Source organism: Sinohyriopsis cumingii, chromosome 15, assembly GCF_028554795.1.
Source record: "Sinohyriopsis cumingii isolate HCF-2022 chromosome 15, ASM2855479v2, whole genome shotgun sequence".
Classification (NCBI taxonomy): domain Eukaryota; kingdom Metazoa; phylum Mollusca; class Bivalvia; order Unionida; family Unionidae; genus Sinohyriopsis; species Sinohyriopsis cumingii.
This window is the reverse complement of record NC_142975.1, coordinates 35,208,128-35,231,516: the sequence shown is the minus strand read 5'-3', so window position 1 is coordinate 35,231,516 and position 23,389 is coordinate 35,208,128. Positions and strand designations below refer to the sequence as shown.

The 23,389-nt window shown below is 36.7% G+C and overlaps 1 protein-coding gene across 1 annotated transcript in view; it reads right to left on the bottom strand.

Moving 5' to 3' along the window:
• LOC149781591 (uncharacterized) overlaps positions 1-14,155 on the bottom strand; it is a 34,038-nt gene extending 19,883 nt beyond the window's left edge. The window contains exons 1-3 of the mRNA XM_089935644.1: positions 14,000-14,155; positions 6,024-6,299; positions 570-743 (exon numbers count right to left, since the gene is read on the bottom strand). Coding sequence (XP_089791770.1) covers positions 570-743; positions 6,024-6,299; positions 14,000-14,057 — 508 coding nt within the window. The 5' untranslated portion in view covers positions 14,058-14,155. The remainder of the gene's footprint in view (positions 1-569; positions 744-6,023; positions 6,300-13,999) is intronic.
• Positions 14,156-23,389: the final 9,234 nt, after the last annotated feature.

Genomic DNA, 23,389 nt, shown 5'->3' with positions numbered 1-23,389 from the left:
ATTCAGAGTTAAGAACTGTCATGGCCCCACAAGAGTACACAGAATACATTTTTTAAAACTTTCTGATCATAAAGGTAAAAAACAAATGCAAAAAAATATAATTAATAACTACTATGCAAGTCCAACTACAAACAAAATATACCCTTATCTGCCATCACATAATGCACCAGTAGTTCAAGGTCTTCTCTGTTCTACTGATTACTGTTAGCAAACTGCAGAGATGCATATCTGATAATGCATTGTACAATGGCATATCTGACAACACATTGTACAATGGCATATCTGACAACACATTGTACAATGGCATATATGACAACACATTTTACAATGGCATATCTGACAACACATTGTACAATGGCATATATGACAACACACTGTACAATGGCATATCTGACAACACACTGTACAATGGCATATCTGACAACACAATGTATAATGGCATATCTGACAACACATTGTACAATGGAATATACGACAACACATTGAACAATGGCATATCTGGGTCTATGCAGTTTGCAGTTTGATTCAACTTACAAGTGAGTACAAGTTGGAATTGAAACAGAACGTACTAAACTGACAGATGTAGGAGTATTCGTATAAGCCAGGTGTATCACATGGGTAATCATGCCACCGGTAGCCATCACTTAGCCGTAGATTTGCACAGTCTTCATGACAAGGGGTAAAGAAATAGCAACTAGGCTGATCTGGAGCCCACTTTCTGTAACCTGATGCAACAGCTTCACCTAGAAACAAATAAATTAGAAAAAGCTATAATTAAATACATAAGCAAATGCTAAGTTAACATCACAAATGTATAATGATATTAGCTACCAGTAAAGTATATAGTAAATATGACAACTTAGAAAATGTATCTGCCTTATAACATGTAAACAAATTTGGTTAGTTAGTCTGTCAGTCAATTAATATATCAATGAATTCTGCATGAATAAATATATACATTCAAGTAAATTGTTTCTTTGATAATACTTACCCAATTACCTTAGGAGAACTACAGCTACCTTGCAAATCCAGCCTTCCCAGATCACAATATTTTGGTTAAAAAGCTAAACGTTATCTGCCCACCTCAGTAACAGCTAGAGTGAGTGATCTCCCCTTGATACTGGTAACTTGTAATATTGTCAGTTACTACTGGAGTGGAAGGCATGCTCTCTACGGATGTAACCATGGGGAGGCTGGGAGGGTGTATGTGTATAATGATTGGGTAAGTATTATAATACAAACATTTTACAAGAAACTTTCTTCTTCAAATATGTTACCCAATCATAATACCTTAGGAGAATAGGTAAGAGGTGGAGAAAGATATATAAAGATACATACCCCTACCCTGAAGAGACCACCTCTTGTCCCCTAGGGTAACTGAGACAGCTTCTTGATAACCAGACTGGAAAATAGACTCCAAATATCTGGAAGCAGTTTCAAAGGGAAAATTTATTCTTCTTGCAAATCCGATGGAAATCATGAAGCTGTGTCCTCAGGAAGCTGTTGAATGACATCAAAAGGTAACATTTTGCACCACAGCTATAGATACCAGATCAAGTTGAGCCTTTCAGAATGAACAATCTTTGAGGTAAAAACAGGAGAAGACATCTCCATCCCATGGTACAGATAATAATAGAGAACAGTTTCACTCATATGCAATATTTGTGGTGACTGCCCTAACTTTCTCAGCTGAGATGCAAAGCTAATTCATTTCTGTGGGTGTTATTTCCAATATTTGAAATAAATAATCCACTTTATCCAGGACAATAGTGTCTCTGTCATCCTTTCCCTCCATTAGGGCAAGAACAGGCATGATCTCCCTCAATGCAATGGCTTGCTCAACCTTAAGTAACACTTCAGTTTTCACACTGGGTCCTGTAGATGACCTGGAGATGAAGTGTCCGAAGTAGACAGGAATTATTACCAAAGTCTGATCACCCATTAATGGGAGCCTGTTCATGGCTGCAATGAAAGCAAGGGTTGTCACAGGTGATACTGACCTCTGTTGTCACAACTGCATGTAGATTGATGCACCAACTGGACATGTATTCTCAGATTCTTCCCACCATTTACCAATCCAGTGAGGAATCAAGGTTTATATGAGAGGTCAAACAATGAAGCTCTTAAAAGCAATTCTATGGTGTTCTGTTCAGCCAGGTTAGTACCAATAACTGGACCTGTGTATCCATGTGTTATCCAAATGGATAGAAGATTGGATAGGTCTTTGATTTGTCCAATAAATTCTGTTCTAAGATAACAGTGTATCAGTGATTGTGTTTACTTGAAAATTGAGTTCCAGATCTGGACGACCAAAATCTTGAAATGATATGAGGTCTAAGATGTTCTTGTTGACAATGAGACTGAGAATGAGGAGAATAACAAGTGATTTCAAGCCCTGCTCCAAGGCATAACTACCCTGCTATTCTGTAGTGTGTTGTTTATGCAGGTGAATCACATGATTTATTAAGGTTGCGAGCACAGCTTGGTTTATGATGGTCTTTAAGAATGTGGAGGTAGACAGCACTGGATCGTGTTCAACTAGTCGTAAGTTCACAGCTGCTGTTATGGCCATGGCCATAGTATGTTTGGCCTCTGTCATCAAATGGGCCATTTTATAACAGGCTCCCCTGCACGTTAGGGTGGGAGAAGGTACACTGTGTTCAGCATATTAAATGATCGCCATTGATGGAGATCCAATGTTAATCCCATGATCATGACATTACAAAAAATCTGATGGATATCCCAATAGAAAACTGGTGTGTGGGGCTTATAAAACTGGCAACAACAATACAGGGGAAGAGGTCTATGAGAAAAAGCATCTGTAGATGCTTGGGACTTGTAATTGATGATGTAAGCAGCCCAAAATGTCAGGAACTCTGTCAGATTGTTGAAGCAACTGAAAGAAGATTCTTCCTTAGTCAATGATCATCTGATGTTGGAACTGTAGACAAGGCAGGTTTTGTTGATGAATGATGACATAACTCCAATGGGAGTGGTCAGAAAACTTCTTCAGTCCAAGCCTGTAAGGCTAAGTCTTCACTAATAAAAATAAGATCTAATAACAAGAAGAGAGCTTGTGAGCCAGGTTTTGGATTAAGATAGTGAAGCTAATGTCTTCTGTGCTACCTGTTTACTTCCAAGGGGTTGCTAAGCAGAATCTCCCTTTGGGTGGCAAAGACTTGAGGACAAGTGAAGAAGCATCTCTTGGAAACTGAAGCACCAAGTTGGACATCGTATGCCACAAATGTCCAAAAGTACTATGCGGGTTCAAATGATCCATGAGAGTGCATGCAGGATTGACTGATCCATGAAAATACCTGTTCAGACTGGACATCGCCCACAAAAAGTACCTGGCATCACTATGCAAGATTGACTGATCCATGAGACTGCCTTTATAAACTGTATGCATACATGCCAACCCCTGGTGAGGAAAAAGTGTAATCCAATGGACAAAAAGAGTAATCCGAGCTGAAAAAGAGTAATCCACATTTAACATGACAAAAATTCAATAAGCAATATGTACAAAATGATTTATTTATCCCTCTGGGTTTTTAACATCAATTCTTTAAAGTTTTCATATATAACACTTTGAGCTTTAAAAGGCAACAGATTCTCATACCGTATTTCAAAACACTTTGTACCAGCTGAGACTATAAATGGTTTGCACACCAGTAGAGCACTAAGTGCTGGGTTACAAAGCCTGGATATGAATTCAGTTTCAGTTTTGTAATGTAATTCATGTATTCATCTCTGAATTGATTTTTCATCTTTTCTAATCCATCTGTGAAATTATTTGAAAAATATTTTTGCTCTAACACACACATTGACTAGAATAAATCTGACTTGACTTTTAGCGCCAAATATCTAGAGACTGGTTCTGTACCAGATATGAATATAAACAAAGAATCTGCAAGCAATGATTACAAGTTAGAAAACCAGTCTGTTCTCCCCTAACTAAGCCATACAGCTGCTATAAATAAAAACTGAGGTCAAAAGTTTGAAAGTAGAACCAGCCTGTTTTTAGGAAATAGGACAGTTGCTATAAACAGAACATAATGCTGTTAGGAAAGTGCATATAAGTCTACGGACAAGCGTACTCTTATGTTGTAGTTACATAGAAGCTGTCTTTTCTAGAATACAGTCTGTGTGATTAATGGGATGTTAATAAAAATGAGAAAACAAATTCATTTTGTTTAGAGGGTGATATACCGAAAAAGGGCAATCTGAATACATTTACACGCAAGGCATAATTTAGTGGAAAAGGGCGTAATGATTAAGCCAAAAGCATAATGGTTGGCATGTATATGTATGTCATCCACTGGAAGTGACTGTAAACACTATGTAGGTTAGATTACTTAAAATTGGGTTCATGAATTGGATTCTTGGGTAATGAATCACAAAGCTTGCTATTGTATGCAGAAGTGCCAAGTGGCACTGTGATTCATAAAACAAGACTCTGTGACTGATAATGTATGATCAACTGCATTCATGACCAATTGCAAACAATGTTATACGGCCAAGTCCAGTTGTGAAGGAACATGGCCACCTTGGATAGCATGACACTGTCCAATTCTGAGGTTTAGATGGGGTACAGGATACTGATCCACATAGCTCCATCTTTAGTTCTGATATGCAAGATGGTAACTTAGGCTGTTGTTGCTCTCCATCTCCCAACCCAGTAAATGCTATGGTTTATGATATGTATTTAAAGAATGAAATCCAGAGTATGCTACACATGTATAGTGACTGTTAGTCTGTTCTCACCCATGGTCTAAATCTGTAAGACAAAATAGGGAAGACTATATACTGTTGATGCCAGGTTACACCCTATCACAAATACTCGTAGAAGGGCACACATGGCCTGTAGAGGTAGAGAATTAGTATGTCACTATTAATACATACAAAGTGGATGCTAAATAATTAATTCTAGTAACAATGTACCACCTGAAGGAAGGCTGATTATTTACTGCCGATACAGGTAAAATCACTGAAACATCACTTACAGTAAATATGAAGTATCTATAGAAAACTTACCTGTATGTATCTGACCATGACAGAAGCTATACATTAATATAAATGAGTTTTCTATTGTACACATCACACCGGCATATAAAAAAGGCACTGAAAAACTTCAAATGATACTTATAAAGTGGACTTATGAATATCCATTATAAGACAATGTTACCTGTAGGAAAGGCCCAATGATGTTCTATACAGGTAAAATCTGTAAAGCATCATGTATTTAACTATGAAGTGGATGTTAAGACAATATAAAAAAACTTACCTGTGTTTATCTGGATGAAGCAGAAATTATACAGCAATATTAAGTGAGTTTTCTATACCATGCAACAGACCTTATTAACATGGTTATAGCAATGTGAGGGGACTCCATCGTGACCCATGCAGGTACGTACCACAGGCGCCTAAGTGTTTGAAGACAGCAAAGTGATGACACTGAAAATCAGAAACTTTGTCATTGACTACCGAAAGAACAGAAAAGTTGCAAATTTATAGCTGGAATATACTTCCCTTTGAATATGAAACTCCTCCAACTTGTTATAAAGTAGAAAACTTCCAAACTGTTTGCATCGATTTTGTGAGGCCTCTCTGTCCATAGAGAGCATGCTACTTAGCGTGAGTGGAAGCAGTAACTGACGATATCAAGGGATTCGGTATTTCCAGTGTCATGGGGAGACCACTCTGTATCTAGCTGGCACTAAAGTGGGCAGATAACTTTTAGGCTTTCTACAGCTAAAAGGTCTTAATATGGAAGGGCTGGATTTACATGGTAGAAGTAGTTCTCCAAAGGTATTATGATCAGGTATTATAACTGAAGAAATATACATATCGGTACATAAGCATATACATAAAATCAAAATTATTTTCTTCTGATGTAACAGTTGCCTAAATTAAAAAAATTTCAACTTGTAGTAAAGATATGATATACAGTAAAAGTTATTATTTTATTATGAACTTTTATTATTCATTTTTCGTTTATTGTTATTTATTGTTCTTGGTCTTACCAGTAACCCACACCCAGTGCCATTCTCGATTTCTATCATTTGCCCCAATCCAAAGTCCATTTCGTTTCCAATTCAGTGCCTGCAAATTCCTTTCCACAAATGTCTGTATTCCGGCTGTCTGTATGGTTATTAGGTTACCCCCTCTCCGGGAACAATCATTTTGTGCATCAACCCATGTCCTCTCTGAGTTGATGAAAAGGTAGCACATCTCTCCATATGTCCTTGTGTACCAGTTCATCTGGATTTCGGATGGGCATCGGTATATATCATCAGTGTCTAAAACAACACAAATGAAAACATGAATTCTGGAGATCAACCATTAAATATTTTAAGTCCCAAGTTTGAATCCTATTAGTGTAGGTTAACAAGGTTAATGGTCACTCATCCTGTGATCTCTCCAGAAATGCTTCCTGGCATCAGGGTAAGCATGCAACAGCAGCTTAAAATATTTCCAAAAATGTGTATTATCATTGTGAAAATCAGAAAAATTAATATCAATGAAATATAACAGGGTTATATATATTTACAGTATTTTTTTTCCTAAATTATACCATTATTTTATGTCAAAACTCATTTGTTTTTTTTATTTAAACACTTTCAAATTATCAAAATTATATTTATTCCAAATGTCAAAGACATAATATGGTTTTAAGTTCACCCGAGTCAATTATGAAGATTTGAAAAGACCGCTCATGCATTAAGGGGATTATACTTTAATATGTAGCTCTAACATGAATAAGGAATATATATATATATATATATATATATATATATATATATATATATATATATATATATATATATATATATATGCATATTAATGCAGCAATATAATCATTAAATGATTAAAAACTATCACCACTTAGGAATATGTGTGTGTGTGATTTGGATTTTTAATGTAACTTTAACAGTTTTTCAGTCATATCACTACTATGTCTGCAGTGTGACACTTTGTTGTGATGTCTAGCACTGGGGCATCATGCCGCAGACATGTAGCATGATGTCCCACCCAGTCACATTATCGTGACACCAGACCGACCAGTCCAAACACCAACCTCTTGATGCTGAGCGCCAAGCGAGGTACCTGTAAGTACCATTTTTATAAGTCTTTGGTATGACTCGACTGGGGATTGAGCCCATGACCCCCCGCATCCGATGTGAACACTCTAACCACTGGAGCGGTCTACTTAGGAATAAGCATACTAATGCAGTGATATAATGATAAAAAAACATCACCCCTTTATTTATAAATGTAATACATGCGCATTCCAATTGCAAACTAGTGGCTAAGTGTTTAAGTAATTATCATCAATTATCGTAATTACAAACTCAATAGGTACATACATGTACATCCAAGTGTTTGAGTTCTGAAACCGCTTGTATGTTTATTTACCAGATCAATTTTTAAGAGTATTGGAAAACCTTAAACATAAAAGATTCAAGTCTATTAACATTGGCACATGGTGCATTGGAAAGTTCTAACGCCCTATAGGTTGAATTGATATCAAATCAGGACCAATTCTATAAACGTCCCCACAGAAGAACACTGTTATCCATTATCTTCACTCTCATTTTTTTCTTTCTTTCATACATCTCCAAACAAACCATGCTCCCTATGGGGTAGTTATAATTAAGTCTTTTGAGGCTAATAAAAATAAAATAAAATGCTGCAGACAGCTTAAATTAGTGGGTATTTAATATTCATTATCCGACTTGTACAACTTTCTGTAACTGTTACTCTGTTAATATAGGTACTGCATACATAGACACAAAAATCACAGGGAAGAGAAACCTTAATTAGTGAGCCACACTAGCTAAAGAATGCTATTCCATCTGGTAAATTACATGTATACACATGTAGTTTGATACACTCAAACTTATCCTACTGAACTTTATCTATTCATTACTTTCAGACTGTATGTGAAGAAGACAAATTCTCAATTCAAAAGTGATATATTTTAGTCACTTTGAATGTTTTATGTTCCCAATGTCTGACTATGCTACACTATGTCATGTCTTGCAAAGAGAGACTTCACTATCATGGCATCTATAGCAGTACCAGAAGATCTAATTATAACACTGTGCATAAAATACTTCAGTAGACAGTAGTAGATGACTAATACAAGTACTGTGTATATAAATATATTGTAGAAATACATTGTAGAATAAGTACAGATACTTATATACTGGGACATTTACTCTAAAAATACCTTAGGTCTGAATCTTTGTCACATGATTAGAAACAATATGAACCATTACTGAACTTGCAACTTAAGGATGCTCTTCACTCGAAACAGAGTGTTTGAGATCAAAAGTTAACAGCAACATCAAGGGTCATCTTCCACCTTTACAATCAAGATCTATTCTTTCCAAGTAGTTTCAAATTTACATTGAGAGGCCTAGTGAATCTGCTGCCCTATTTGCTCATAAGTACATAATCCGGTGGAGGAAGAGAAAATTTATTTTGTAGATTGCACTTGTCTTGAATTTGAATGTGTACTTTCCTGAATGGAAAGATTAAAAGAAAAACAAACCTTTGGTACAGAAATGAATCTCTTGAAGGAAACAATGCTTTACTGGCTGGAGCTGAAGATACAACTATTCCTTCATTTTATCTGTTGCGTGTTGAAACCATCTACAATATTCTTGAGCAATAGCAAGCTTTTCAAGATGGCCAAGATATTGGTCATATCACAAAAACGACCAGTGCCATTTTTATTTAGGACTAACTAGAAATCAAACGTTTTCTTTTGAAACCCACAAACAACGGCCATCCATTTAGGAGAAATAGCCATAACAAGATTTAAAAGATGGCCAACATTGTTGCTATACTGATGGGATGAATGGCATCAGTTTCAGTTAAAACTAGACACCATTGGAAGTCTTCAGGTGAAACCCAATGTTGATATGTCTTTCCATTTAGGGGTAGTTATAACTAGATTTTCAAGATGGTTACCATGGTGGGCATATTGAATATCAGATTGGCACCATTTTCATTTAGGATCCACTAGAAATCAAACTGGTCTTTCAGTAAAAACCAATGTCAATATGACCATCATTCCCAACAAGTATCTAAAATATTTTTAACATAGCTGCTATTGTATCCTTATTGGAGGTACCATTTTTATTGAGGCCCAAATAGTCTTCATAAAAACCTACGGTTATATGGCTTTCCTTTAAGAAAATTAGCTAATCAGAATTAGAATTTAGCGAAAATTTGGGCCAACTAGAAATCATAAGAAGTCTTTCGGTTAAAACCCCATTTCAATATGACAATCCATCCATGATCAGTAGCTATAAAAAGATTTTCAAGATAGTGACCACATTGAAGTCAGATTAGCACTGTTCTCATTTAGAAGTAAGCAGCTTCATAGAAAAAAATTCCGGTAAAAGCCCCACCATCAATATGACTTTCTGTTCTGGAGAAAAATCAGTTACAAAATTGTCAGACCACTCTAGTGGCCTCAGTGGTTAAAAAATCTGCCTCAGATACAGTAGGTCATGGGTTCAAAACCCCGGCCAAGTCATCCGTTCCCTTGCTTGGCACTCAGCATTAAGTAGTTAGTATGAGGAAACAATTCCAGCAATAAAAGTCTGAGACCAAATCCCCACAGGAGTCTGGTTCTAATCTTCTATCCTTCAGAACTTGTGTAACCTTTGTTGCTTAATTAAAAAGAAAAAAGTTTTCAAACTGTCCCTTTGCTGCACATTAAAATAATTAATTTTGTATGAATTTGTGTATTAAAATTAGTTACATAAATAAAAATGTATGTGTTTAAATTAATTACACAAATCTGTTCCTGTGGCTATAACAAGCAGGGCAAGAAAAGGAGGGAGCTGGGGATATATCCCCAGCCGAACAACACTTTTTAATTTTATGAAAGAAAAATTATGTTTGAACAAGAACTAGGAAAGGCCTGGGTGTTTCTTATCCCAGAGCCCGTGACCACTCTCTACGGACCTGATAACAAGTCTTTAATGCAAGATGGTGTAGCTTCAACCAACAAATACATGTTTATTCATCTGACAGTATAAATTTAGGCTGCATTTCAATATATTCTGTTTGTAAGTTAAAGGCATTATTGGAAAAAAAGTGCTCTATTCTCATAAAGCACCTTTAGGCATTTAGTTTCATATCAGATTAAAGTTCTGTTCCATTCTACAGGAAGGGAAAGGAATGTGTTGCAGTATATTTACCAAGCAAAAACATCAACATAATAATATTGAACACAATTTAAAACTCTATTCCCTTTTAATTATAAAAGCATGAAGAATGTCATGAAAAACAAGATTCAGTTCAACAGAAGTCAAGACACGAAAGAGGTACTTAGACCTCAGGAGTCAAGTATTGTAAAATTATTTTTTTTACTTTACTTTGATAAAATTCGACAAATCTCAGGTACTGTATTTAATTATAAGCAATTAAAAACAAAATCCAAGTTGTTTGATTATTACAAGAATGTCTTGTCAGTGACCAGAAAAACTGTTTTTAAAAATCGATCCAATTACGTAAGCAACACCAATCCATCACTGTGAAAATGGAGGAGCTGTCTCCTATCTGTTGCACACTTGGATACGTACATAAACTGGAGAATGTCAACCCTTATTACACTTTAATGCAGTAAGATGCAATGCTTGGTTTCCTATGATCAATATGACCTTCAGTAAGAAAAACAGTCAAATTTTAGAAACTAAAACTGGATCTAAATGGAATGCAGGCAAAATTCAAGCAAGCAACATTCGCTAACTTTCAAATGGGATATTTCAAAATAAAAATATGGTGGCCACCAAATATAGTAGAATCATCCCGGAATGAACTATAAAAAATTGGGGCTCACAACAAAAATGTAGAAATGACAAACACCACTGAAGCTAATATAAATGAAAAAGTACATGTAGAAGTACATGTACATGTATCTTTTAACAAGTGTTATTCTGACATTACTAAATTTTGCAGAAAGAAGATTATTTTAAATGTTGAAAACATAAGAAAAGAAAACAGCAATAGAACGAGCAAAATTAGAAACAAAAGAGAGAAAGATAGAACAACAGAATATATATGATAAATATAAATGCACATTACCCCCATCTTATTATAGCTGCATGTTATACATATGGCAATTTCCATTTTTTTCATTTCACATCTATTAAACCAGAGGTCAGAGGATAAAAAAACTATTGTTTGGTAATGGCACAGCCCACATCTATCATTATATATATATATAAAGAAAAAGACAGTACATGTATCTACACAAATTCAAAGCAGAAAAAGCAAACAAGAGTCCCTATAAGAGACTCATGCTCTACTTGTTGAAAAGAAATTCTAAGAATTGAAGACAAGTCTGGTTTGTTCTATCCTTAACTGCCCTGTATTGAACCCATTTCTAATATTCTTCAGAAATTCAAACAGACCAAATCTGATCAAACATGTAGGAAATCACTGATCATCTTCACTGTAAAGAAACACCCACATGTCAAATCATTAAAATTGTGTCTGGAAACATCACTTAAGCTCAGTGAATTATCAATATGCATGCAATGACCTTTGACTTAACCCCAATCTCAGTTAAGTTTGTTTGCAAAACCTGGTCACAAAAGAGATATGCAGTTAGAATGAGTTGTACCATTTTCAATTATAACCTTTTAAATACAATTGTTTTAGTGAAAACCCGAAATAAATAACACCTGTTCAGGAGAAGAAGTCATTGAAAGATTTTTCAGTATGGCTATTAAGGCAGCCATTTTGCAGGTTAGATCAGCATCAGGAACAACTATATTGTTATATAAAAAAGAGAGAAGCAGCTGTTGCAAGGTTTTCTACGGTTTTGGAGGTCACATTTTCATTTAATGCTGGACCATCCCTTCAAACGTAGTAGTGCTAAAAAATTCAAAATAGTCATCACTGATCAGCACAATTTTGGAACGAACAAACTAGATATCGCAAGTAGTCTTTCAGTCAGAAAACGCCATAGTTCAGACGAAGCGGCTTTAACCACATTTTCAAGAAGGCTACCATGGCAGCCATATTGTAGGTCTGATTCACACCTACATGAATTGGGTCCAATTAAATTTTCATAAAAAGTCTTTTAGTGAAAACCTCATACCACCCCAACTATTAATTCTGGAAAAGTAACCACAAAACAATTTTCAAGATAGCCACCACATGAGCTCTGATTAATTTCAAGATGCCCAACCAATTGGCAGCCATCCTGGCTTACTGGACATGATACTGGCACAAGATTGTCAAGATAGCTACCGCTGTCATGATCATGTGGGATTTACTTAAGTAATTTACTGGGCAACCAGACAAATGTGCTGAGCAACAAAACTGGTTGGCTCACCATAGACAATCACAGATATTCAAACAAAAATGTACCCCTGAAGTTCCAGGTTTTATAAATTGTATCAGTAATCACTTTACAGTGCTGTCCTTGTCTTACCTACTATTAGTGTTAGCTTCTTCCTTTTTAAGTAAGAATATGTTGCATCGCAGCATGCTTTTTGTCCAAATATTGGTGCTTCTACAATTAATAAATTTATACTGTGCCATTAATTATGGGAGTGGGAGTTCGGGGGCGTTGGGGGTGTTCAAATTATCCTAATTTTTGGTTTTATCAATATACTATCACTGCCTTCTAAAATGCTTTGCTTATTCATGTTTCCAGGTATGCACTGCGTGTTTTGTCCGATTTTATCTATGTATCATGCTGTAATTTAATGTTTTGCAATGATTAACCATTAAGCTGTGCACTAGGCCAACAGGGGCACCCGAAAAAATTCAAATGAATTGTTGATGATAAAACTGAATGAATTATATATGATCATTTCGATCTAAATGTAGGAGTAAGGAGTATTTTAATTTGAAATGATGGCAATGCTGGTATTTTCCCACCTTTTTTGCATGTAATGTTTTATTTGCTTTTCTAGTTTCACATTCTGTAGGAGGGGGGAAGGGCACCATAATATTTTCAGTGCTTAGGCCCTGGAAGGCCTTAATCTGTACTGCTGCAAATCATGCTTGTTTTAATGACTCATCTGTTTGTGTAATTGGAGCTATGCTGCATTGTTATTTTAAATCACTAAGATACTAGAGAGGGTCCTATGTCAGAACGGGTCAGGGGGGGTAAGCTAAGGTATTTTTTATCACTCTGTAAGATATTTTTCTTTCAGATTATTATTTTGCTGTTGTTGTTTTATTCTTTCTTCTCAACATCAAGCTCGCGTCAAGCACCTGTGGACTAGAATACTTAAGTATGTACCCATGCACGCGTAATCGACTCCCTCTCCCAAACGCACCCCTCACTTGTTAGGATAGCCAATAGCCTGAAGTCCCATACTTGTGAAGCGTTGGATACAGGGACTCGTATATTTGCTTACAATGTACCTGTCACACATGTACTATATAATAACTACTGTATGACAGGTAAATTGTAAGTAACGGTACGAGTCCCTGTGCGTTGGTCAGATTTGGAGGGTCTTAGCGGGGTGGGAGTGAGGACTATGTCCTAAAACGGCGAGACTGAAGAAAATTTTCAGTACTTTCACTTTTTTTCTAACCATCTTATCCAGTGGATAACCTGGCAATAATCCGTGAAATATACGCCTATTATTAATGACAAAAAAAGTACTCGAACTCCGACTCCACCGGAAGGTTTCCATCATTTCAACATAACCTCACCAGATTGTATGCGAAATGACAGTCTCTTTCTATTCAACGGTTTTTTAAACCATTTTGGTCTTATTTTTGTTACCGATAAATAAATAAAACCTTATTTATCTAACGAGTAAACGATGTATTTCTCAGTCCATGTAACTCAGAAGAGCAGTGTTTACAAGCTTCCTTATTCTGTCTCAACTATAAAAGCATCCCTAGGCTGTGTTTATGTCGGAATTTAGACACTTGAGAAGCGTTGGACAATTTAGGAGCTCCTATCGTTGCTTACAATTTACTTATCTAAAGAGTAATTTTTACTTACCAGTAATTCCTATTCCAACATGAAAAAGAGCAATTATGATCAATGGTGTTGCAAACATGTTTCACGGCAAGCTTTTCAGCAAATGAGCATCGAGTCGTATTGTGATTGTAAACAACCAGTTGATGTATTCAACTCATGCCACCAAATCTAGGGGTTTCCCATGGGGAATTTTCCTGTCGCGTATCCACAAGTATTGCCAACCAACAGATTAAAAGAGGTATCTTAGAGGGACAGTTATTTTTAACCTATATTCTACTTCATGTCACACCCTGTCAAGTTAGTCATCATATAACAGTCATGAAGTAAGACTGACAAATGTTTTGTCCCATTCTGTGCTAAATTCTTGGAACAAATGAACGTCGTTTCCTCGTTCAGTTATTTAAAAATGGCTACAGAGCTCTGTCCTTCCGATCCGATAAGCCACCCACAACTATGAACAGGGAAGAAGAGGAAATGTATTGTCAAGATGCAGATAACGATCAAAGTCTACAAATGCAATATAAATTTAGTCTCATATTTCGACATATAGGTATATATCTTTAAACTCATTTTCGTAAAAGCTAGAACACGCAACGTAAGAAAATTGTATGCACGCACTAACGTACTTAAAGATGGTGACCCATTTGGTTTCATCACGAAACTAATGCCCCTTGGAGACCTCCGTGTATATATATATATATATATATATATATATATATATATATATATATATATATATATATATATATATATTACATGGTTTCACAGCATGAACTGCTTACCACGTGCTATTATTTAGTTTCCAGTTGCACATTGATACGCAAAGACTCTTACTACTAGCAGTAAAATAAACAATGAACAAGAAAAAAGGCACGGACAAGTATGTACAAAAAAGTAAGCAATGAAAATAAGTTAAATTTCGACGTAAAACTTGTGAAACAGAATATTTACAAATATCGTGCCACAGGCTCACAGCTATTCAAAATTTATGTTGCAATCGTAAGAAATCAAGTAAAATGAATTGGCACAAAAGTATATGTGACTGCGGGACCTGATGGAGATTTTGGATCCGTGGCACGTTTCACACAGGTTTTGACACACGCTTATGACCAGTGCCGGATTTTCATTAAGCACACGAAGCATGTGCTTTGGGCACCAACCCAACAGGGGTACCAGGAAAAAAATCCAGTTAATTGTTGATAATAAAACTGAATGGATTATATCTGATCATTTCGATCTGCATGTACGAGTAGTTTGATTTGGAACGATGGCAACACTGGTATTTTCCCACCTTTTTAGCTTTTAATATTTGTTGTTGAGAAGGGTGTTGGTTTGCTTTTTTTCTTGATTTTCACATTGTGTGGTGGAGGATCATAATATTTTCAGTGCTTAGGGCCCTGGAAGGGCTTAATCCGGCACTGCTTCTGACTCGTGTCAGTAAAGTCTCAACTAGGCTCACCAGAACACAGAGGTTCTTAAGTCCTTTATCTCGTGTTGTCTACTAGAATGGCAGCAGTTTACCTAGGGAAAAAGGAACAAGAAATTTTTTGGCAAGGAGCGGTATTTTTGTCATCTAAAAGGAAAACCTATATCGCAAATTTCGGTGGAAATTTTTTTTAATGAAATATTAAACAGCGTCTGTGGAAATGTACCTCGATCCCAGCTATCCTTTGTCGGCTGCTTCCGTGTGTACTTGTAATAGAAACTTAACTCCCATTTCCTTGGTTTGATATATCCAATAATGTGTTTAAAGTGCAATCATAAAAAGCCCAACACAACCAATAACGATTTATACATAAAATACTCCTTCCGAAACAACTACACAACTACAGAGCTGAAACCAATGTCGCAACATTCAAAGCTGGATAATTTTTCGCGAAAATATTAAAAGAATGGTGGTACTGGAATCTGACCATGACAGCATTTTTGTACAATAAACAAACAATGCCAGATGTAATGATGCAACGTTAAATTATTTTTATTCTGAAAGGTCACATTGCTTATAATATCGTCATTTGCACCCATTGCAGTGCTGTAAAGAAACATGATACAGACTATTCTAAGTTGACGAAGAACGCGAATAGATGTCACATCAAAGCCAATAATGCTTTTAGGTCATTATCACTGAATTTCGGGGCGGGGGGAGCTTGCGTTTTATTTTGAGACAGATAGCCTTTTTTTCTTCTACCCTAAGTACTTTTTTTTTCTTCAAATAATGGTCATACTACATTTTTTATTATCTTCTAAAAGTCAAGAAAGAATATTTTCCTCAATCTATTTAGGGACTGGAAATTTATTTTTCAAAATAAATTCAAACCCACCCCCACCCCCACCCCCGACAAAAAAAAACTTAAAATGGTTGGTCCGCTATGTATTTGCCAACCCGAGTTATAAAAAAAAAAAAAAAACGCGCGAATTGTTGGAAATTACGGTTTGTCAGGAGAAGTTGTAGTCAATCCCGCATACAATTACCCCCCACCCCAACCCCCAGATCATCGTACTTCGCAAAGTTAGTTAAACTGTATTTCCGTGTTTTTTCATTTATTCGAAATGTGTAGGTCATTCCATGGCTATGGGATTACATATATGCTCAAAATATGACACTGTGCATTTCCTTCTTTTGTTAAAATTCAGTAATTCACATATCAGCTTCCATATCGATATACATGAACAAGTTAGACTTTGGAACAAAGTCATTGAAGCTTTAGGGGAGTTTGCAGATACAAGAAACGTTTGCATCTTTTTGCTTTTGCTGTACATCATATAAAACGGTAGCTATTTTCAAGCTTTTATCCCTATGCCTTTCTAAAATGAACTGTTTGTTCTAACTTTGCCTTTGAACCATCAAAGCAAATGGTCTACTCATACACTTGGTTAAATCAGATACCTGCCCTGGTAGAGGATACCATAATGTTTAGAGAAGTTACAAGGCCATTGAACGTCTGTTGCTATGCGCGATTTTCGTACAACTGTGATATCAAGACATTTACAAGTATGTGCTCTCTTGTACGTGTATAGTGGTTGTTTCTAATTAACTCTGAAATGTCAAAGTTTGAACATAGTTTTACAAACTAAAATGTACAAAAATATTAGACTGTTCTAGTGAGAGCTTATGACGTATTTATACATAGTTTCTTGATTACCACAAGAAAACTTAATTGCTACCAGCAGTTAGAATTCATTGCAACACAGAGAGAGAGAGAGAGAGAGATGACAAGACATTTAGCTAATTTGCTTAATAAAATGACTCGAGTGGTATAACAAACTCTTTTACTCTTTAGCTGACAGTCACTCCTCTCTAGTAATATATGGCTAAAGTGAGACATAACAATAAAGCATTATGCACTAATTGACGATTTCATCGATAAAGTAAATACTGTTAAACTCCGTGCTCTGTTTTCTGTTTGTATTTGTTTCTTGTTGTTGTTGTTGTTTTGTGTTGTTTTTTTTTTGTTTTGTTTTTTGGGGGATGTCTTCTTTCTATTCATTGAGCCCCATGCGGAACCTCTCCATTATCCATGAGCTGACATCGTTGAAGCCAATGGAAAACCACATATCAAATCACATCGGCCGGATGCGAATTCATATGATTGTGTTTCGGTTATGAACTGATTTGACTGTGTTTCGCGTTTTATGTCACCTGATGTAATGACTAAACTAAAACGGCTTTTCGCACCAAAATCTTGCAAGTTTCACCATTAACATTTAAATTGGCGCAACAATGTTCTGTTCTTTTGGTGGGGGTGGGGGTGCGTGCGTGTGACGGTTTGGGTGTTTGTTGCAGCTGTTGTTTCTCTTTAGTATGATGTGATTTCTTCTGTCATATAGTCATTGAACTGAATGTTGTCAGTGTAATAACTACTGTACTCAGTATGCATTCCACAAGTTTAGATTTCATGTGTGGAATTTGGAACTCCAAATTCTTTTACACAAAATTATCCTACTTTAAGAAGAAACGCTGCAACGTGTGTGTGTGTGTGTGTGTGTGTGTGTGTGTATATATATATATATATATATACAGTCGCAATGTTTAAAGATAAATAGATAGTTGGCTCATGTAAATTTCGTGGCTTGTTAATCCGGTATAACAACGATTTCCAAATTCGTGTTTTTCTTTTGTTGTTGTCGTTTTTGTTTTTTTCTTCCTATATGGTCGTTTGAGCCACACCTTATTGGATTTGCAATTCGCTTGGATACGCTTGGGATTCATCATAGCAGAATACTTCTCGATACAAAGGAAATGCAGCTGTAAATAGGATTGGCCGTGCCTAAATACACTCTTGCGTCAGCTTTGTTATACAAAGTTATTTAAGTCCCAAGCATAATAGTCATGTAGGGTCACCATTGAACTTTGACGACAGAAGACACTCTGGAAGGAAGCTGGGTGTATATGTATTAGTATCTACCAACTCACATTATATATATATATATATATATATATATATATATATATATATATATATATATATATAGAGAGAGAGAGAGAGAGAGAGAGAGAGAGAGAGAGAGAGAGAATCACAATAATCCATCATGATCAATTATAACGAGTAACATTGTGTATAGAACTAGAGTCATCTTCACTAGCCAAGGTTCCGATAATCCTACCTACATGGATAAAGAGATAGGGTTATCAGAACCTGTAGCGGGAGAGACGACCACTTTTTCTTCCAATTGTAAGGTATCTACGTTAACTATAAAAAGAAACAAAAAACACAAGAGCATGAAACATACAGATGGGGATTATGACGTCTTAGGGTTTAACGCCATTTTTCAGCGTCTGGTAGGCCCCTTACATGGCGGCCAGTATAACTAGTGGAGGAAGAACCAAGGAAAACCCCGGTAAGAACCACAGACCCACTTGAAGCTACTAGCAAGCTTTTTCACATACCCACATTGACCGAGTCCGAGACATTAATCCACACGGACAGAGGTGGGATGGCAGTGATTGGTAAAGGAGAACGCTTCAGACCACTCGGCCACCAGGGGTCCGCTGATGTTGTTGTTGTTGTTGTTGATAATAATAATAATACATTATTATTATTATTATTATTGCAACACGGATGATGACAACTACGATGAAGAAGAAAATGACTACCATTATCGTGTTCCCCATCATAAGAGAGAAATTTTATATTATTGATCCAATACCAGAGAAGAGTCCATTATTTTGCAAAGACTCTGTCGTCATCACGCTTTCTCCTCCAACGTTAGGTGGGATCCAACACTAAACTTAAAGAAATCCTGTCAATTGCATCATGTTAGCGTTTGTAATTTTTTATGAATTTCGTAAATTTGGACGATTTATTAAAGAAATAAATGTCAGAAGCAAAATACTTTTCTTGCTAATTTAGTGAAAGTTCTAATCTTGTAATAAAAAGTGTGCATAGTACAGTATAAACCACAAAGTAAAAACAGATTGGGTGAGGAGGGGGGGGGGGAGCGGGATAGACGTGATGATAAAATACATCTTCAACCCCACCACTTTTACAGTTTGATGTCAGGAGGGTCGCATTTGATCGTATTGTATATGATGGTGATGTTGATGCACTATTTCAAATATTCCCGATTATGTCTTATATAACAATTGAGACTGCATAATTGGTAAGGAATCTCCCTTCCAATAAGGTATATGATAGTGCTTTCGGATGATGCGACGTCGCCGTTGCTACAGTTCGAATGTAAATTTAACAACAATATTACAAAATGCACGTTTGTGGCGCAGTAAAAATTCACTAGAAATATACCATCGACAGAGCGAGAACACTCAATTTTACACAAAACAAAATACACTCGAGTTTCTTATTGGCATAATAATCGATTTACTGTACTCGGGGACAAATTTAATGATGTTATGGCAACAGCAAATAAACACACTCATCCCAATCATACCTTGTATCAAAGCAAAATGACCGAATTATTTTCTTCAATGTTTGATGAAATGTTTCCAAAGTCCTGGACTTTCAGGGTGATAGGCAGGATACTAAACTGTTGGAAGCCTAATGTATGCATAATATGTTGAAAAATTCCAGAAATAATATTTGACCCTAGGATAAACTGTGCAAATTTTGAGAAGGCCAACAAAAAAAAAAACAAAAAAAAAAAACACACTTTACCAAAGCTTTTACAGTGGTTTTTCTTTCAATATTTCTCAAAGAATTGGCTCTGAAAACCTTGTGCACGCACACATAATGGTCAAACAGTATTGGTTGCCGAACTTGGTCTTAGGTAACCAGCTCGAAACAGTCTATCATTATTCTGCTAAATGGTTCGTCAAATGCAGGGATACGTTCAAGATGAGCTTTATATATCTTCTGATTGTGTTTTCCTATCATTCAATAAGTGTGACAAGATCTACAGTATTTAGGAACATGACTTTAAATTTTCAGCGAATAAAAATTATTCAAGATCTTGTGATAAGTCTTACTGAAACAAAAGTAGCAGCCTTATGGCTCATCCACCACTCGTCACCAGCTTGTACCTCAGTTTGTGTCCTTTTCTCACGGGGCCCCAGGTGGCCAAGTGGTCTAAAGTGCTCGCCTTTACCTATTACTGCCATCTCACCTCTCTCCGCATGGGTTCTAGTCTCGGGGTCTGCCGATGTGGATATGTGAGAAAGCTGCCAGTCGCTTCCCATGGGTCAGTGGTTCTAACTGGGGTTTTCCAGGGGTTTTCTTTCACCACTTATACTGGCCACCATATGTAGCCTATCTTGCGCTGTGAAATGGCATTAAGCTCCTAAAATTCATTTTCTTGTCAAGGACCCTACTTTATTTTTACAAAGAATCCAACTGGGACTTGTGTGGCTTCAGTTTCGCTAATAACCCCCGAAACAAACAGTAAATCTCATGATCTTGTTCTTGTTAAGCAATGAGTCATTATCTTTTGTCACCCTGTTTACAATAGGGAACGAGTAGTAAAATGAGGATCACTGTGATCAATACCTCTTGACTAATCAGTACCAGGAGCAAATATGATCTCATCTAAAGACTAACCAATAAATGTGTCAGCTAAGGGTATATTTTCCTGATCAACAGCATTTTCAATGGAATTTTTTGCTTAGCACAAGCAGGATGCAAAGCAGAGATCTCACTCTCAATCAGATGAACTTTTTGATCCAAACAAGGCTTGTCAGTTACTAGTGGATTAACCATAACATTATCTCAAGCTAAGCTATTGTTTAGTAAGAAATGAATACCTTCGTTAGGTTAATAACTCACTGCTCCGACAGTCACAAGTCCCGAAATTAAGTCTAATGCCAAATGGATACAATGGAGAGGAACATCAACAAAACCGCATTTTACTCCATTGGCGTAATAAATTTAAATTATGCTCGGGGCGACGAAAGTAGTGTAGTGGGATACTGTAGCCTCAATGGGAATTAGCATTGCAGACCCCCCCTGGGACACTATAGCCTCAAAGTTTATAGCCTCAATGGGAATTAGCATTACAGACCCCACCCCCCACCTCCGACACTATAGCCTCAAGGGGAACTGAACATGGGAAATTTTAACATGGACGGGACCGTATAGCCTCAAGGGGAATTGAACATGGGAATATATCGTGGGACTGTATAGCCTCAAGGGGAATTGATCATGGGAATATATCGTGGGACTCTATAGCCTCAAGGGGAATTGAACATGGGAATATATCGTGGAACTGTATAACCTCAAGAGGAATTGAACATGGGAATATTGGGTCTGTTTACAGACAAGGAGTTTGTATAGCGTCTGACGTCACGGTAGGGGAGATTGGTAACCATGTAGCAACTAGGAAAGGTGACGTCACAGTATTGAGCAAAAGAGTGAGTGTACAGAGATAACACAGACAAAACTTACATTATACTTACACAACATTTGAAGAAAAAAAATTGGGGGAGGCAAGAAAGTCAATTTATTTTCGAGACCTACGTGTGGCCCTGAAAAGGGCCTTTGGGTTTATGTTAACATTATTTCGTTAACATAGAGAGCATCGTATAGGTCTTCTTCTTTTCCTCAAACTTTGACTTCTAGTCCGTAAATCACAACCCTCTTCAAACAGCCTTGTCTCTCCACATACATTCTTCTTTTCCAAACGCTTGTATCCGTGATCTTGCCAATGGTCCACGATGATCTGGCATACATGGGTAAGTCGTACGGAACAGCACTGAAGATACGAGAGTAAAGGATTCTACGTCGGTCCACATCTTGTGACGAGAACAGGTGAAGGAATGCAGTGAACTGCGGTTATTTATAGGGGAAGGGAGGATCGAAACGGATTGAGTTCATTCACCAATCCAAACACGCATCACAAAATTCAGTCACAACACGGAGTCAGTCGTCCAATCCGAAGAGAGCAGTCTGTGACGTCACATTCCTATATAGAGGCGCAAGCATCTGTGCGCAGTCAATCCATGCGACACTTTTTAAAGATGACGGAAACTAAGAAGACGATGAATTGGGGTGCACCGGCTGTGGAGACGAAAAGCGATGGAATAGCAATAACTACCCAAGTCAACCCAGACCTACTTCCAGAAGAGGTTAATTTTAATTGGGATTTTGTCGATTTTCTTTCGCAAGAATTTGTTCCGAAACCAGTACCTTCGCCACCTTCTCCTTCTTTACCACACGTGGAGAATTTTAAACAGAGACCGAAAGAAGAATTGGAGAAATGTTTACAGCAGCAAAACGAAGCAGAACAAGCTTTTCTCCTTCAGCAACAACAGCAAGAAGAAGAGACAAGAAGGAAACGACAGGAAGAAGAAACAGCGAAGAAACAAGGTAGTGAAAATCAAACGGTCACGGTACTTTTAGACATTTTAGCAGAGTTAAGAAGTCTGAAACAAATGTATCAGACTTCTTTATTACGACCGAAGAGAAAAAGACTTCCCGAGCTAAATAACCCAACCCTGTGACTACGCCTGCCGTACCACCCTTAGTGATTTCTACCAAATCATCACCGACAGGAGGCAGTTCAGAAGTAGGCCTTGACCGTGGCAAAGGCTTAAGGCAGTGAAAGTTGACTGGTTCCCATTCCTAAGTTTGTTGTTTAAACAAACAAATACCCAAAGGCCCTTTTAGGGCCACCCATTTCTCTCGAAAAGAGATAGTATTTCAATTGCCAACATCAATTAAAACTCAAAAAATCCTTTAAAACCCATTATGTACGTGTGTAAATGCGTGAGTCTAGGTTCTTATTCTAAAAAACAAAACCAAGAGACACTTACGTTTTATGTCTGGTATATTCTGTTACAAATTTTACAATCCAATTCACAATAGAACACTTTAAAAAGTTCTTAGGCTTCTTCTCTGTCTCTCTTCACTCTTTCTGTTTTTAAATTTCTTCACTTTCACATTTTTTTTCTCCACTTCTTCCTCACTTTCTCCCCTTCTTTTCTTCTCATGTTTCTCTTTCTGCACGTGTCTGGGTTCTTCC